The 13,603-nt window shown below is 43.9% G+C and overlaps 1 protein-coding gene across 1 annotated transcript in view; it reads left to right on the top strand.

The window, feature by feature from the left end:
- Window positions 1-13,603, top strand: part of vegfc (vascular endothelial growth factor c) — a 102,839-nt gene that overhangs the window by 79,786 nt on the left and 9,450 nt on the right. The window contains exon 6 of the mRNA XM_085275834.1: window positions 5,861-6,167. Coding sequence (XP_085131960.1) covers window positions 5,861-6,167 — 307 coding nt within the window. The remainder of the gene's footprint in view (window positions 1-5,860; window positions 6,168-13,603) is intronic.

The following is a 13,603-nucleotide window of genomic DNA, read 5'->3' as shown; positions in this document are numbered from 1 at the left end:
AACCCCCTGAGCCACGATTCTTGGATGAAAATCTTTTTCATTCATTGTTTGACTGAAGTCTACAACCCTGTGCTATCATAAATGCGTATCTCCCCCGTTGAGATACTCTGCCAGGACTTTAAGATGAGATAGAAAATAATTCATTTATCAAATATTTGGGAAATTCTTTCGTCACAATAACAAAAGTGTTATATGATATATAACATATATATATGATATATGTACGATATATATATGATGAAGATATGATAAATATATTGTAAAAAACTATTGAACATGATCTAAAAGAATCTGTCCTTGAGGAAACAGAGCCAGAACCTTTGGAAACATCTCCAAAGGTTTCCAGTTTGCAGCCAACAATAAAGTCTTCCTGATCAGTTTGCTTACTTTGTGGTATCACCAGCTCTGGTGTTGCTCCCACAGGACACCTCAGCCAAGTCGTCTGTGTAGCCTAGTGTAATTTCTGTGTCTCTCTGCCCAACATCCTCTGTGCCATTTCTGCTCTTCATCCCGTGTTTGTATGATTTTAGGTTTGTTCTTTAGCTGTTCCCAGTTTAGGTTATGTTTTAGTTTTGCCCTTGCTTTTGTTGTGTTCACCTTCTGCAATAAAGCTTACTCGCATCACAGCCAGTGCCAGCAGTTTGGGTCCTTCCTTCACTACACCACACGACTGCTGCCACAGCCGTGACAATAGTTGTTTCTGTGTGGCATGTACTTAAGTTACGGAGTGAATTTGTATCTGAACGGCAGTCTTGGAACTTTTTCTGAAAGCCAGGTCTCAGTGAAAATTAGAGCTCTCTTATTTCTCATTGTGTTGTAATCCTGGCTCTCAGCTTGTCCAGTTTATTTTGCGGAGACCTAGAAAAGGGTTTGGACCCCACTGGGTAGTACTTGACACTATGGCAGACTGCAAAGGCCTGGCAGTGTCTCAATGGAGGAGATACTGCATTTGTGATGGCACAGGGTTGTAGACTTCAGCCAAACAATAAGTGAAATAGATTTTCATCCAAGCATCAATAACAATCCTTACATTGAACAATATGTTGTGCAGTGACTGTTGAACCTTTAAAAATGGGAACAATATGTAAATACAGCTGTAATATCTAAACAGTTCATGCAGTACTTTTGAAAATACCTATTGAAAGCATGTATTTTAATCACATAATAATTGGACACAGGGTACGGAGCAAAATTACAAAAGTGGTGTCACTGACAAAACACTACATGTACAACAACACAAGCAAATTCAACTGAGACCAAAAAATTCAACAAAGTCAATAAACTGAAAAAAGGACAAATTAGCAGTTTCTATGAGACCAGTTGCAAAGTTCTAGAATCGAAAAGACAAGTTTCATTTTCATCTGCAGCCAGGTTCATGGCAGAAAGCTAGGCTTTATAGTGCAGGTAAACTACAACACCAAAATTCCTATACAACCTCTTTCATGTCATGTAAGTTATTGTGAGTTGACTGTATTGTAGCCTTGTTTAGAAATCTAATGACTATAATGAAGCCTTTGGGCTGTGAAATATTATTGTTGGTATTTAAGGTTAGAGTAGAGAGATTCAATTAGATTAGATAAAACTATTAGAGGAAATTCAGAGTAACCTTACATGATAACACTATTCACTCATAATAATGAGGATGTCTTTTTTTATGTATGTGTGCAGAGTGGTTTGCCCTGGTGCAGGTGTGCGCAGCGGTCAGTTGAAGAATCCGCAAGTTTCTCTGTGAATTTCCCATTACGTCGTTGCGCACTTTGTTCTTGTTTAGGGCTTTTTTTCGCTGTAAAAAGAAGTTTTCTTCCCACGCACAGCAGACGCTAATATTTTTTGTCACTTTTTATGGAATCAAACTCAAAGTAAGGTCAGTACTTCCGCGCTTTAAACGCTGCACGCTCATACTCTCTCCCACAATCGATATGTGATCCATTGTTGATCTGCACACAGCTGTTGTCACCAACGTCGCACTCGCTTACGTCACTGTCATGAGACATTCTCGCAAAAAAATCACGGTTTTAGTAATGCAGTAACGCAGCGTTCCTACGGGAAAGTAACGGTAATCTAATTACCGTTTTTGCAATAGTAATCCCTTACTTTACGCGTTACTTGAAAAAAGTAATCAGATTACAGTAACGCATTACTGCCCATCTCTGGTGCTAAATCACAACAACAGTCATCTCAAGGTGCTTTATACTGTATAGTAAAGTGCTCTAATAGGATGGTATGGTACAAGGTTAAGGGCCTGATTGTTTTAAGACCTTGTATGTGAGGAGCAGAATGTTAAATTTGTTAAATAATTAACTTCAGTCTGTGAGGAGGACTCACCATTTACATGAACAAATTGGAGTCTATTAGGATAGATGTGATTCAAACCACTGCAGCTCAGTACCTTTAATTCCTAGTGTATGCTCTAATCTTTGTAATAAAATATTATGGTCAGCAGTATAGAACACTGCACTGAGGTCAGGTGAAGCACAGAGATGAGTTCATAGAGGCCATAAACAGATCATTTGTAACTTTCACTAACGCTGTCTCTGTACTGTGATGAGTACTGAAACCTTACTGAAACTGCAAATTAACCACTTTTCTGCAGATAATGAGTTAGCTGTTTTAGAGTCTATATGTTGACCTATAATTAGCTTAGATGGTTTTTAAGCAATGGTTTAATTACTGCAGCTTTTTTTCTTGTGGAGTAGCAAACTCATTTTCCAGGTTAAATGAAGATTTTCTAAATTAGTGAGACACCCTTTCCTCTCTAGCTTATAGTTCATCTGCTTTAAGGGGCATGTTTGAGAGTTATACTAGAGAGTCAAGTACTTTTGATTTTTTTAAGAGGTGTCACAGTATTCAGAGTCATACGCAATGACATGTAATACTATTAACAAAATAATCGACCTCGATGGGAGCACAGTTCAGGTAGTTGCTCTTCACTGTGTTGTCCCATGTGATGTAAAAGCTTCTGTCCCATTTCTGATTTGATAGTTTTTGTCTTCTTTCTTCTTTTTTTTTTTTTTTGCATATATATCACATTTAAGTCATCATTAAACACAATTTATTATTTGATGCATGCTCAATCATCCAGGTAAGTAAATCTCCAAAAGTTGATTCTGTTCATCTGAACGTAGCGTTTTCAGTGGGAGAAACGTTTCGTCACTCATCCAAGTGACTTCTTCAGTCTCAGCTGACTGCAGGTTTCATCCAACCTTGTAAACAGTGCATTTGCATTATGACTGAAACTAGCACCACTGAAGGAACAATGGGCTGGGAAGTCAGTTCCTTCATCATTATGCAAATTCTCATGACCATTGATCAAAGACCACTGATCAATGGCCATGAGTACCATTCACAGAGAGTTGGAGAATGGCTGCAATCACAGCATTGTAAGATGGCGAAAGATGTAGTGATGTGTTGGTCGCGAACGGAATGGCTCTTAGAGCGGGACCTTTGACGTGAACGACGCAAGCCAGCTCCTCATCGCGAGCCGTGGGTTGTTGTTTTTTTTTCTTTCTTTCTCTCACCCTCCCTCTCGCACTTTTTTTCCGCTTCACTCTGCATGCGAGCCTTGTGCTTTGCGCTGGGAAGAGGGGGGAGGGGCGGTAGTTAAACTCGCAGTAGCACAGGAACAGAGCGGGAGGGAGAGAGAGAAAGAGAGCCAGGGACAACAACGTCACATTAGAAAGGTATAATAATCCACGTACTCATATGTGTGGGTTACATAGAGAGCAAACAGAAGCATTCTAGCTTTTTAAATGGAAACCTACAACACATACATTAAACCTAACAACTACCACACCCAGACTCATCCATTGGATAACCAGACAAGGAAGCGTGATCCATCACTACACTGCTCTAGAGTACGGTGTCGCCATGCTTCATGCCATGCAGCCGATGCTTTGCATTGCATTGGGTAAGAGTTAGATGCAGCTTCATGGCCATGGAAACCCATTCCATGAAGTTTTCAGTGCACTGTTCTATAACTAATTTGAAGGCCATATGAAGTTTGGAGGTCTGTTATGATTTGGTGTAAGAAAATTGGCCAGCACCTTAGCATCCCGCTGTGTGATTTTAACGAACCTATCACATCATGGCTGAGTTGCTGTTGTTCGCAGTTGCTTCCACTTTGCTATAATACCACTAACAATTGACTGAAATGTTTTGTAGCAAAGAAGTTTTACGACTGGACTTATGTTGCTGGTGGCATCTTATCACGAAACAACTCATGAATTCACTGAGCTCCTGAGAGCGATCCATTCTTTCAAAGATGTTTGTAGAAGCAGTCTACATGCCTAGGTGCTTGATTTTATGCACCTGTGGCCATGTAAGTGATTAGAACATCTGAATTCAATGATTTGTATGGGTGAGGAATAGTGATGTGTCGGTGGGAAAAGGGGGGAGGGGCAGTAGTTACACTGGCAGTAGCACAGGAACAGAGCGGGAGGGAGAGAGAGAGAGAAAGAGAGCCAGGGACAACAACGTCACATTATAAAGGTATAGTAATCATCCACAACTATTTTCAGTTGCAGATGATAAAGGATTCAGAAAGTTTATTCATGCAGGCCCATATGACAGAGAATGTGCATCTTCTTTTTGTTTTCATATTGTAATTTCTATTTAATTGTGTTGTATTTTGCAGTGTTTTGTGTTGTTTCACTTTAAATTTGTAAAAGGAAAAAGCTGAAAATTTAAATATTTAAAAGCTGAAATGTGAATAGTTGGTTTTTGTATTATATGATTTCTTTATTACATTTTATGTGGAGTGACTAAATAAAAGTATATTTACGGTACCCTAGAGTCAAAACACGTAAAAACTCCAAAACATGTACAAAAGACAACAGAAGTGCTCCAGGATGCTAGAGCGCAGTGTTGAGCTTTTGTTACCTAGTGGCTACACAAGCCAGCAAGTACCAACGACCGGATTTGGTGTGTGGTAGTAACAGGTAAATTAACATTTTTTTTTTAAATCATTTGAATATATATATGAGTGCTTGTGTATAAATACACAAACAATATACATATGCTTTCAATTGTATAGTAGCTCTGTTTTGGAAGTTCAGTTAACGCTAGAAATGTGTTTTGGAGTTTGTACGTGCTTTGTCTCTACGGGCCACTGCATATATTTATATTTAAGCATATATAAATAAAACCACTTTTTTTTACATCAGTAATTCCTTTTCCATATTTTTATATTATTGTTAATAATAAATTAATTAAAGCAACAAAACAACCTCAAGAGCCGGTTCGGAGCCGAAAGAGCTGGTTCTCTAAAAAGAGCCGGAAATCCCATCACTAGAAAGATGTACCCTTAAGCCCCCTCCTCGATTCAGAGATGGCTTTTCCCTTTTCTTGTAAAAATGGACAACCGTTGCCTAAGAGAAAATCTGTAGTGATCCCGTATGTGTCAGGAGTATCGGAACAGTTGAGACGCATTTTTTCTAAACACCAGGTCTCTGTGGCTTTTAAACCCCAAAGCACGCTGCGCCAAAAATTGGTCCACCCCAAGGATCGGGTCCCCCGACACAAACAGAGTAATATAGTGTACACTGTTAATTGCCAGGAGGATTGCCAGGATTTATACAGCGGGGAAACCAAACAACCTCTGGCGAAACGGATGGCACAACACAGAAGAGCTACCTCGTCAGGCCAGGACCCTGCAGTGTATTTAATGGAAATCTATTAATGGAAAAAAAATTCTATTCAATCTATTCTATTCTACCTGGATCTGTGTGAGAAAGTAATTCTGCTCTGTACCAGAAAATCCTGAAGTAGAATGTTTGGCCATCAGTTTGTGCTGATCTATGTAGTTCATGCTAAGTTTAAGTAACCAACTTCATCAGTGTCTCTCTTTCTTCCAACTCTACAGACATATTCTCAGCAGATTTATGTGGCCCCAATAAGAAACTGGACGTGGAAAGTTGTCAGTGTGTGTGCCACCAAACTCAAGACTGTGGTCCTAACCATCACTTGAATCGCAATACCTGCCAGTGTGTTTGCAACTTGCCACCTAGCCTATCCTGCCATGTATTCAACAAGGAGACCTGTCAGTGCACATGCAGCAAGACATGCCCAAGACATCAGCCTCTCAACAAGACAAAGTGCTCCTGTGAATGCAATGAGTCGCCAAATAAGTGCTTCCTGAAAGGAAGGAGGTTCCACCAAGCCACATGCAGGTAAGGAAAGATGTCAGAAGTTCACTACCTTCCATCTGCCGTTTACTCATTTAAAATAACATTGTTGGCAAGAATAATGGGATTGGAATAGATAGAACCTTGTCTTCAATCAACAGCGTGAATATTAAATCTAAGCTTATACATAACCGATTAGATACACCAAAGACTGTTATCAGCCACGTTAAATCAACGTCTTTTAAAGTTTTAGACGCATAGATTTTGTCACAGTTTGCCGAGGCAAACTGCGTGGAGTGTGAAGAGTGGACCCAGGTACAGACATTCTAAAACTCAAACTTAACTGATGATTAGCTGTTTATTAAGGCAGACAGAACAGTACAAAATAAAAGGGCAAAAACAATGCAAACTAAGCAATAACCTAAACTGGGTAAACTAGAAAGGAAGCACGAACTATGAAAAACCCTGGCAAACAGAAAAACAAACAAAACTCTAAACATGGCAATGATGATGAGCATATATATATGAAAACCTGAACGCAGGACTTGGCATGGGAACAACACAGACGACCCGACAAAGACTGAATGAGAACGCACAGACTAAAGTCCAAACAAAGTCCAAAACAAAATGTCCACCAGAAGCACAGGGGACAGTCCAAAGCTCAGTTCAGTGGGCCAACCCGGAGGACAGCAGCACCAGAGTCTAAACAGTTCTGGCAGCCGACCGTGCGGATGGCAGCGGTGTGGAAACAGTTCTGGCAGCCGACCGTGCGGACGGCAGCGACGTCCAGCTGGTGGCCCGGAAAGTGGTTGGCGATTCCGAGGTGCAGAAGCTGGACCAGGCGGTGCAGAAGCTGGACCAGGCGACGGAGCCGCAGGTGGCGTGGCAGGTAGCTGGACGGGCTCCTCGGGCCTTGCAGGTGGCTAGACAGGCTCCTCGGGCCCTCCAGCTGACGCAGATGCAGGACCAGTAGGGGCAGAGACCACTGGCTGAACAGAAGGCTGAGCGGGTGGTGGAACAAATGACGGAGCTGAACACTGGGGAGATGGCTGAGCTAACGGAAACACAGGAAAATGAACTATGGACTGGGCTGCTAACAGAGCTAATGACTGAGCTATAGACTGAAATGCATGCAGTAGTAATGGTGGAGATGATGGTTGTGGACTGAACTCTCCTGAGCCTCTGGAACACAGGGAGGACTGCTGGGCGGGCATATATATATGAAAACCTGAACGCAGGACTTGGCATGGGAACAACACAGACGATCCGACAAAGACTGAATGAGAACGCACAGACTAAATACACACAGGAGGCTAATGAGAGAAGTGGGAACACATGGCTGACACACATGAACATAACGACGTCACAGTGGAACACAGGAACACCAGACCTCTTCAAAATAAAACAGGAAACATAAGACGCTGACATGACAACCTGAACTAGACAACGTAAGACACAGACATGAAACACATGAAGGGCAAGGGAGACTTAACATGGGTGGAAGACACAAGGGGAATCTAATAACAAAGAACTATAACAACCTAGGCATGATGAAAAATGAACTTAGAAAACCTGAAGGGCTTAAACATAAACTAAAACTCAAAATGCTGGGTCAAAAGACCCAGGATCATGACAGATTTGACTAAAAGAGATCACCAGATGCAAAATATTCAAAAATAGATAGAAAATAGATCATTTTGGAAAGGTTTGTAAAGTTAATATAAGCCTACAGGTTTTCCTAGATCAACATTCAGAGACTTTATATACATTTGGACAAGATTTATGTTCAGACAACCTAACAGTATGACAGAAAGCTCTTTTACATGAGGCATAAACCAAACACAGATGTCCAAAAATAGGATATTGTACCTATGGTCGAGGCTTGAGGTAGCAGTATAAGTTGGAATGATTTATTGCTTCAGGGACGGGTGATGCACACTGAAGAAGAAACCAACAGGGACCAAAATAACTTCAAAGAAAACATCAGTTTATTAGTTTTGATTCATGGTCAATAAACTAGGGAAGGGTTTCCTAGAAAGTTGTTTTTGTTGTTCTGGATGCAGTGTTTTCAGTTCAATTTGATTCAGTTTTATTTATATAGTGCCAAATCACAAAAAATCATTTGCATTTTCAGTAGGAAAAATGCCTGGATTTATACATGGTCCAGATGCACAATGACTAAAACTAGGATCAGATCACTAGCTAACAATGAGTTTCAAGCTCACTTTCATTATTATTAATATGACCATTGATCAATGACCATGAGTACTATTCACAGAGAGTTAGATAATGGCTACAATAAATTTATTTTCCATAAATGATCAAAAGTAAAAGTACTTATTTTCTATCTTTATTATTTTGCAGCAAGGTGTTACCATCAGTGTTATATGGATTAATATTACTGTTGCAGATGTTTAGATTGAGTTTATTTTAAGCACTTAATACTTGATTTAATCGACAGCATTGCATCATATTTTATAAAATCATAAGTTTTATAGTGGCTGTGTCATGGTCCTGAGTCTGGGGACCCAGTGTTTATGACAGTTTCTGATTTTGAATTATCTTTGATTTGGTATCATTTTTGGTACGGTCATTTGTATTTCGAGGTTCCTTAGTTATGCCCCGGTTATATTTGTTAGTTTTGTTACTGTGCCTCCCCTGTGTTCCATGTGTCATGTCAAGTTAGTTGTGTTCTCATGTCTGTTCTTCACTGATCACAGTGTAAAGTTTGCGTCTTACCCTCTGTCTCATGTTTCCTGTTTTATTTTGATAGAGCTGTATCCTGTGTTAGTGTATTGCTTCTTCCCTGTCTTGTTATGTCAGATTAGGCCCAGCTGTGTTACCCTGTTGTCTGAGGAGCTTGGAAAGAAAACCGTCTGGACTTCTTTAAGTTGCTTGAAGACGTTTCACCTCTCATCCGAGAAGCTTCTTCAGTTCTAGGGTCAAATGATGGGGAGTCCCAGATTTAAGCCCTGTGGGATAATCCCCCTGAGAGGGACAAAAGGACCCCCTAATGATCCTCTACCTAATCACATGAGCCAAGGTGTGAAAACGGGTGTAGGTCACAGTCAGCCAAGGTTTCAGGTGAGCTCATTGTGAAACCTAGCCCCACCCTATCATGTGATTTCCTGAGGTCAGATGGCCCAGGATGTGAGTGGGCGTTAAGGCATTTGGGAAGGATCTCAAAACTGGATAGATGGCAGAAAGCTGGTGTTGTAAACCACCAAAGGTCAAGGTCAAGGTTCTTTATTTGTCACATGCATAGTTATACAAGTATAACACACAGTGAAATGTAGCCTGACACGCTCCTCGACATGTGCAAAAAAATTGGGGGGGGGGGGGGAGGTGTAGAGGAAAAACATTATATATATATATATATATATATATATATATATATATATATATATATATATATATAAAAACAAAAAACAAACACCCAGCACGCCCCTGCGGGTGGTTTATCCTTCAAGCTCGGGTCCTCTACCAGAGGCCTGGGAGCTTGAGGGTCCTGCGCAGTATCTTAGCTGTTCCCAGGACTGCGCTCTTCTGGACAGAGATCTCCGATGTTATTCCCGGGATCTGCTGGAGCCACTCGCCTAGCTTGGGAGTCACTGCACCTAGTGCTCCGATTACCACGGGGACCACCGTTACCTTCACCCTCCACATCCTCTCGAGCTCTTCTCTGAGCCCTTGGTATTTCTCCAGCTTCTCGTGTTCCTTCTTCCTGATGTTGCTGTCATTCGGAACCGCTACATCGATCACTACGGCCGTCTTCTTCTGTTTGTCTACCACCACTATGTCCGGTTGGTTAGCCACCACCATTTTGTCCGTCTGTATCTGGAAGTCCCACAGGATCTTAGCTCGGTCATTCTCCACCACCCTTGGGGGCATCTCCCATTTTGACCTCGGGACTTCCAGGTTATACTCGGCACAGATGTTCCTGTACACTATGCCGGCCACTTGGTTATGGCGTTCCATGTATGCCTTGCCTGCTAGCATCTTGCACCCTGCTGTTATGTGCTGGATTGTCTCTGGGGCATCTTTACAAAGCCTGCACCTGGGGTCTTGCCTGGTGTGATAGACCCCAGCCTCTATGGATCTTGTGCTCAGAGCTTGTTCTTGTGCTGCCATGATTAGTGCCTCTGTGCTGTCTTTCAGTCCAGCTTTGTCCAGCCACTGGTAGGATTTCTGGATATCAGCCACCTCCTCTATCTGCCGGTGGTACATACCGTGCAGGGGCCTGTCCTTCCATGATGGTTCCTCGTCTCCCTCCTCTTTCTTGGGTTTCTGCTGCCTGAGGTATTCACTGAGCACTCGGTCAGTTGGGGCCATCTTCCCAATGTATTCTTGGATGTTCGTTGTCTCATCCTGGACTGTGGTGCTGACACTCACCAGTCCCCGGCCCCCTTCCTTCCGCTTAGCGTACAGCCTCAGGGTGCTGGACTTGGGGTGAAACCCTCCATGCATGGTAAGGAGCTTTCTTGTCTTTATGTCAGTGGCTTCTATCTCCTCCTTTGGCCAGCCTATTACCCCAGCAGGGTACCTGATCACGGGTAGGGCATACGTGTTGATGGCCTGGATCTTGTTCTTACCATTCAGCTGACTCCTCAGGACTTGCCTGACCCTCTGCAGGTACTTGGTGGTTGCAGCTTTTCTAGCGGCCTCTTCATGGTTCCCATTCGCCTGCAGGATCCCCAAGTACTTGTAACTGTCCTCTATGTCTGCAATGTTGCCTTCTGGTAGTTCAATCCCCTCAGTTCTGACTACCTTCCCTCTCTTTGATCTCACTGAGGGGGATCAGGCCTATGCAGAACAGCAGTGGGGACAGAGCATCTCCTTGGTAGATCCCGCACTTGATGGTGACTTGTGCTATGGGCTTGGAGTTGGCCTCTAGTGTTGTACGCCACATCCCCATTGAGTTCCTGATGAAGGCTCTTAGGGTCCCATTGATCTTGTACAATTCTAGGCATTCCAGTATCCAGCTGTGGGGCATTGAGTCATAGGCCTTCTTGTAATCAATCCAGGCAGTGCACAGGTTGGTCAGTCTGGTCTTGCAGTCTCGGCTGATTGTTCTGTCTACCAGTAGCTGGTGTTTTGCGCCTCTGGTATTCTTGCCAATTCCTTTCTGTGTCCCGCTCATGTATTGACCCATGTGCCTGTTCATCTTAGCTGATATGATGCCTGACAGGAGCTTCCATGTAGTACTGAGGCAGGTTATTGGTCGGTAGTTGGAGGGGACCGGTCCCTTCTTGGGGTCCTTGGGGATCAGGACCGTCCGGCCTTCAGTTAGCCATTCCGGGTGTCTCTCGTTAACTAGCAGCTGGTTCATTTGTGCTGCCAGACGCTCGTGGAGTGCAGTCAGCTTCTTCAGCCAGTAGGTGTGAACCATGTCGGGCCCTGGTGCTGTCCAACTCTTCATACTGGAGACCCTTTCTTGGATATCTGCCACTGTGATGGTTACTGGACCCTGTTCGGGGAGGTTGCTGTGGTCTGCCCTCAGATCCTCTAGCCACTGAGCATTGCCGTTATGGGTTGCATCCTTCTCCCATATGCTCTTCCAGTATTGCTCCGTCTCCAGCCTTGGTGGTGCTGTTCTCTTATTGTTCCCTTGCCACTGAGAGTACACCTTTGCTGGTTCTGTGGAGAACAGCTGGTTTATTCTCCTGCCTTCTATCTCTCTAGCGGCTGGCCAAGGCTGTGAGTCTTTGCTTGGCAGTTTCCAAGGCCTCAGGTATGGACAGCTTGCTGTATTTCTTAGGCACCTTATTTGTCTTACCTTTCTGCAACTCCGTTAGTTGGCTAACCTCCCTCCGTGCTACTTTGATCTTGCCCTCTAGCCTCCTTCTCCATGGAGGGTACTGCCCCTTGTCGCTGTTCAACTTGTAGCCAAGCATCTCACTGATCACTGCTGCCGTATTGTAGATCAGCTTGTTAGTGTCGGTAATCGTGGTTGTAGGTATTGCCTGTAGTGCTGCATTAACATCATCTAGCAGACCTTCTGAGGGTACTTCACGTAATCTTGGTAACCGGCTACGGGGGATCCAGGTTTCAAGCTTGGCCATGATCCTATTTTTCAGGTCAGTTCCTCTCGCACTCAACGATCCTTCTCCTATCGCACTTGGGGCTATGTACCCAATCTCGGGTGGGGGTGATGATATCGCCCCCCTGACCTGGCGTCCTGACTCCTCCTTGCCGTAGCATTTGTGTTGTACCTCGTCAATCTCTAGCTGTGAGAGCAGTCCCTTCTTTCGAATGTTGGAACACTGAGCTACTAGTTGTTTCGCCGTCATTGTGGATGTTGGGTATCGAAGAATCCATAGGTCCCTCATCCTATTCATGTAGCCCCTTCCGCCGGGGTTACTTGCGTAGTAGCATTCCAACAACGCCCTGTTTTCGTCTCTTGCCCACCGATGCCTTCTTGTTCCAGTAGCCCACTTTTCGTCAGGGTGCCCTGGTTCCTCAACACCTGACGCGGACCTTGTTGATCCGGGCGACGTCCGAGCCGGCATGCCTTCATTGGGAAGATGGCCCCAACTGACCGAGTGCTCAGTGAATACCTCAGGCAGCAGAAACCCAAGAAAGAGGAGGGAGACGAGGAACCATCATGGAAGGACAGGCCCCTGCACGGTATGTACCACCGGCAGATAGAGGAGGTGGCTGATATCCAGAAATCCTACCAGTGGCTGGACAAAGCTGGACTGAAAGACAGCACAGAGGCACTAATCATGGCAGCACAAGAACAAGCTCTGAGTACAAGATCCATAGAGGCTGGGGTCTATCACACCAGGCAAGACCCCAGGTGCAGGCTGTGTAAAGATGCCCCAGAGACAATCCAGCACATAACAGCAGGGTGCAAGATGCTAGCAGGCAAGGCATACATGGAACGCCATAACCAAGTGGCCGGCATAGTGTACAGGAACATCTGTGCCGAGTATAACCTGGAAGTCCCGAGGTCAAAATGGGAGATGCCCCCAAGGGTGGTGGAGAATGACCGAGCTAAGATCCTGTGGGACTTCCAGATACAGACGGACAAAATGGTGGTGGCTAACCAACCGGACATAGTGGTGGTAGACAAACAGAAGAAGACGGCCGTAGTGATCGATGTAGCGGTTCCGAATGACAGCAACATCAGGAAGAAGGAACACGAGAAGCTGGAGAAATACCAAGGGCTCAGAGAAGAGCTCGAGAGGATGTGGAGGGTGAAGGTAACGGTGGTCCCCGTGGTAATCGGAGCACTAGGTGCAGTGACTCCCAAGCTAGGCGAGTGGCTCCAGCAGATCCCGGGAATAACATCGGAGATCTCTGTCCAGAAGAGCGCAGTCCTGGGAACAGCTAAGATACTGCGCAGAACCCTCAAGCTCCCAGGCCTCTGGTAGAGGACCCGAGCTTGAAGGATAAACCACCCGCAGGGGCGTGCTCGGTGTTTATTTTTTTTTGTAATATATATATATATATATATATATATATATATATATATATAT

Source organism: Mchenga conophoros, linkage group LG6 (assembly GCF_057382185.1).
Source record: "Mchenga conophoros isolate Kocher_MC1m ecotype Shallow Benthic linkage group LG6, M_conophoros_male_GT1.1, whole genome shotgun sequence".
Lineage (NCBI taxonomy): Eukaryota > Metazoa > Chordata > Actinopteri > Cichliformes > Cichlidae > Mchenga > Mchenga conophoros.
This window is presented reverse-complemented; position numbering and strand designations above follow the sequence as displayed.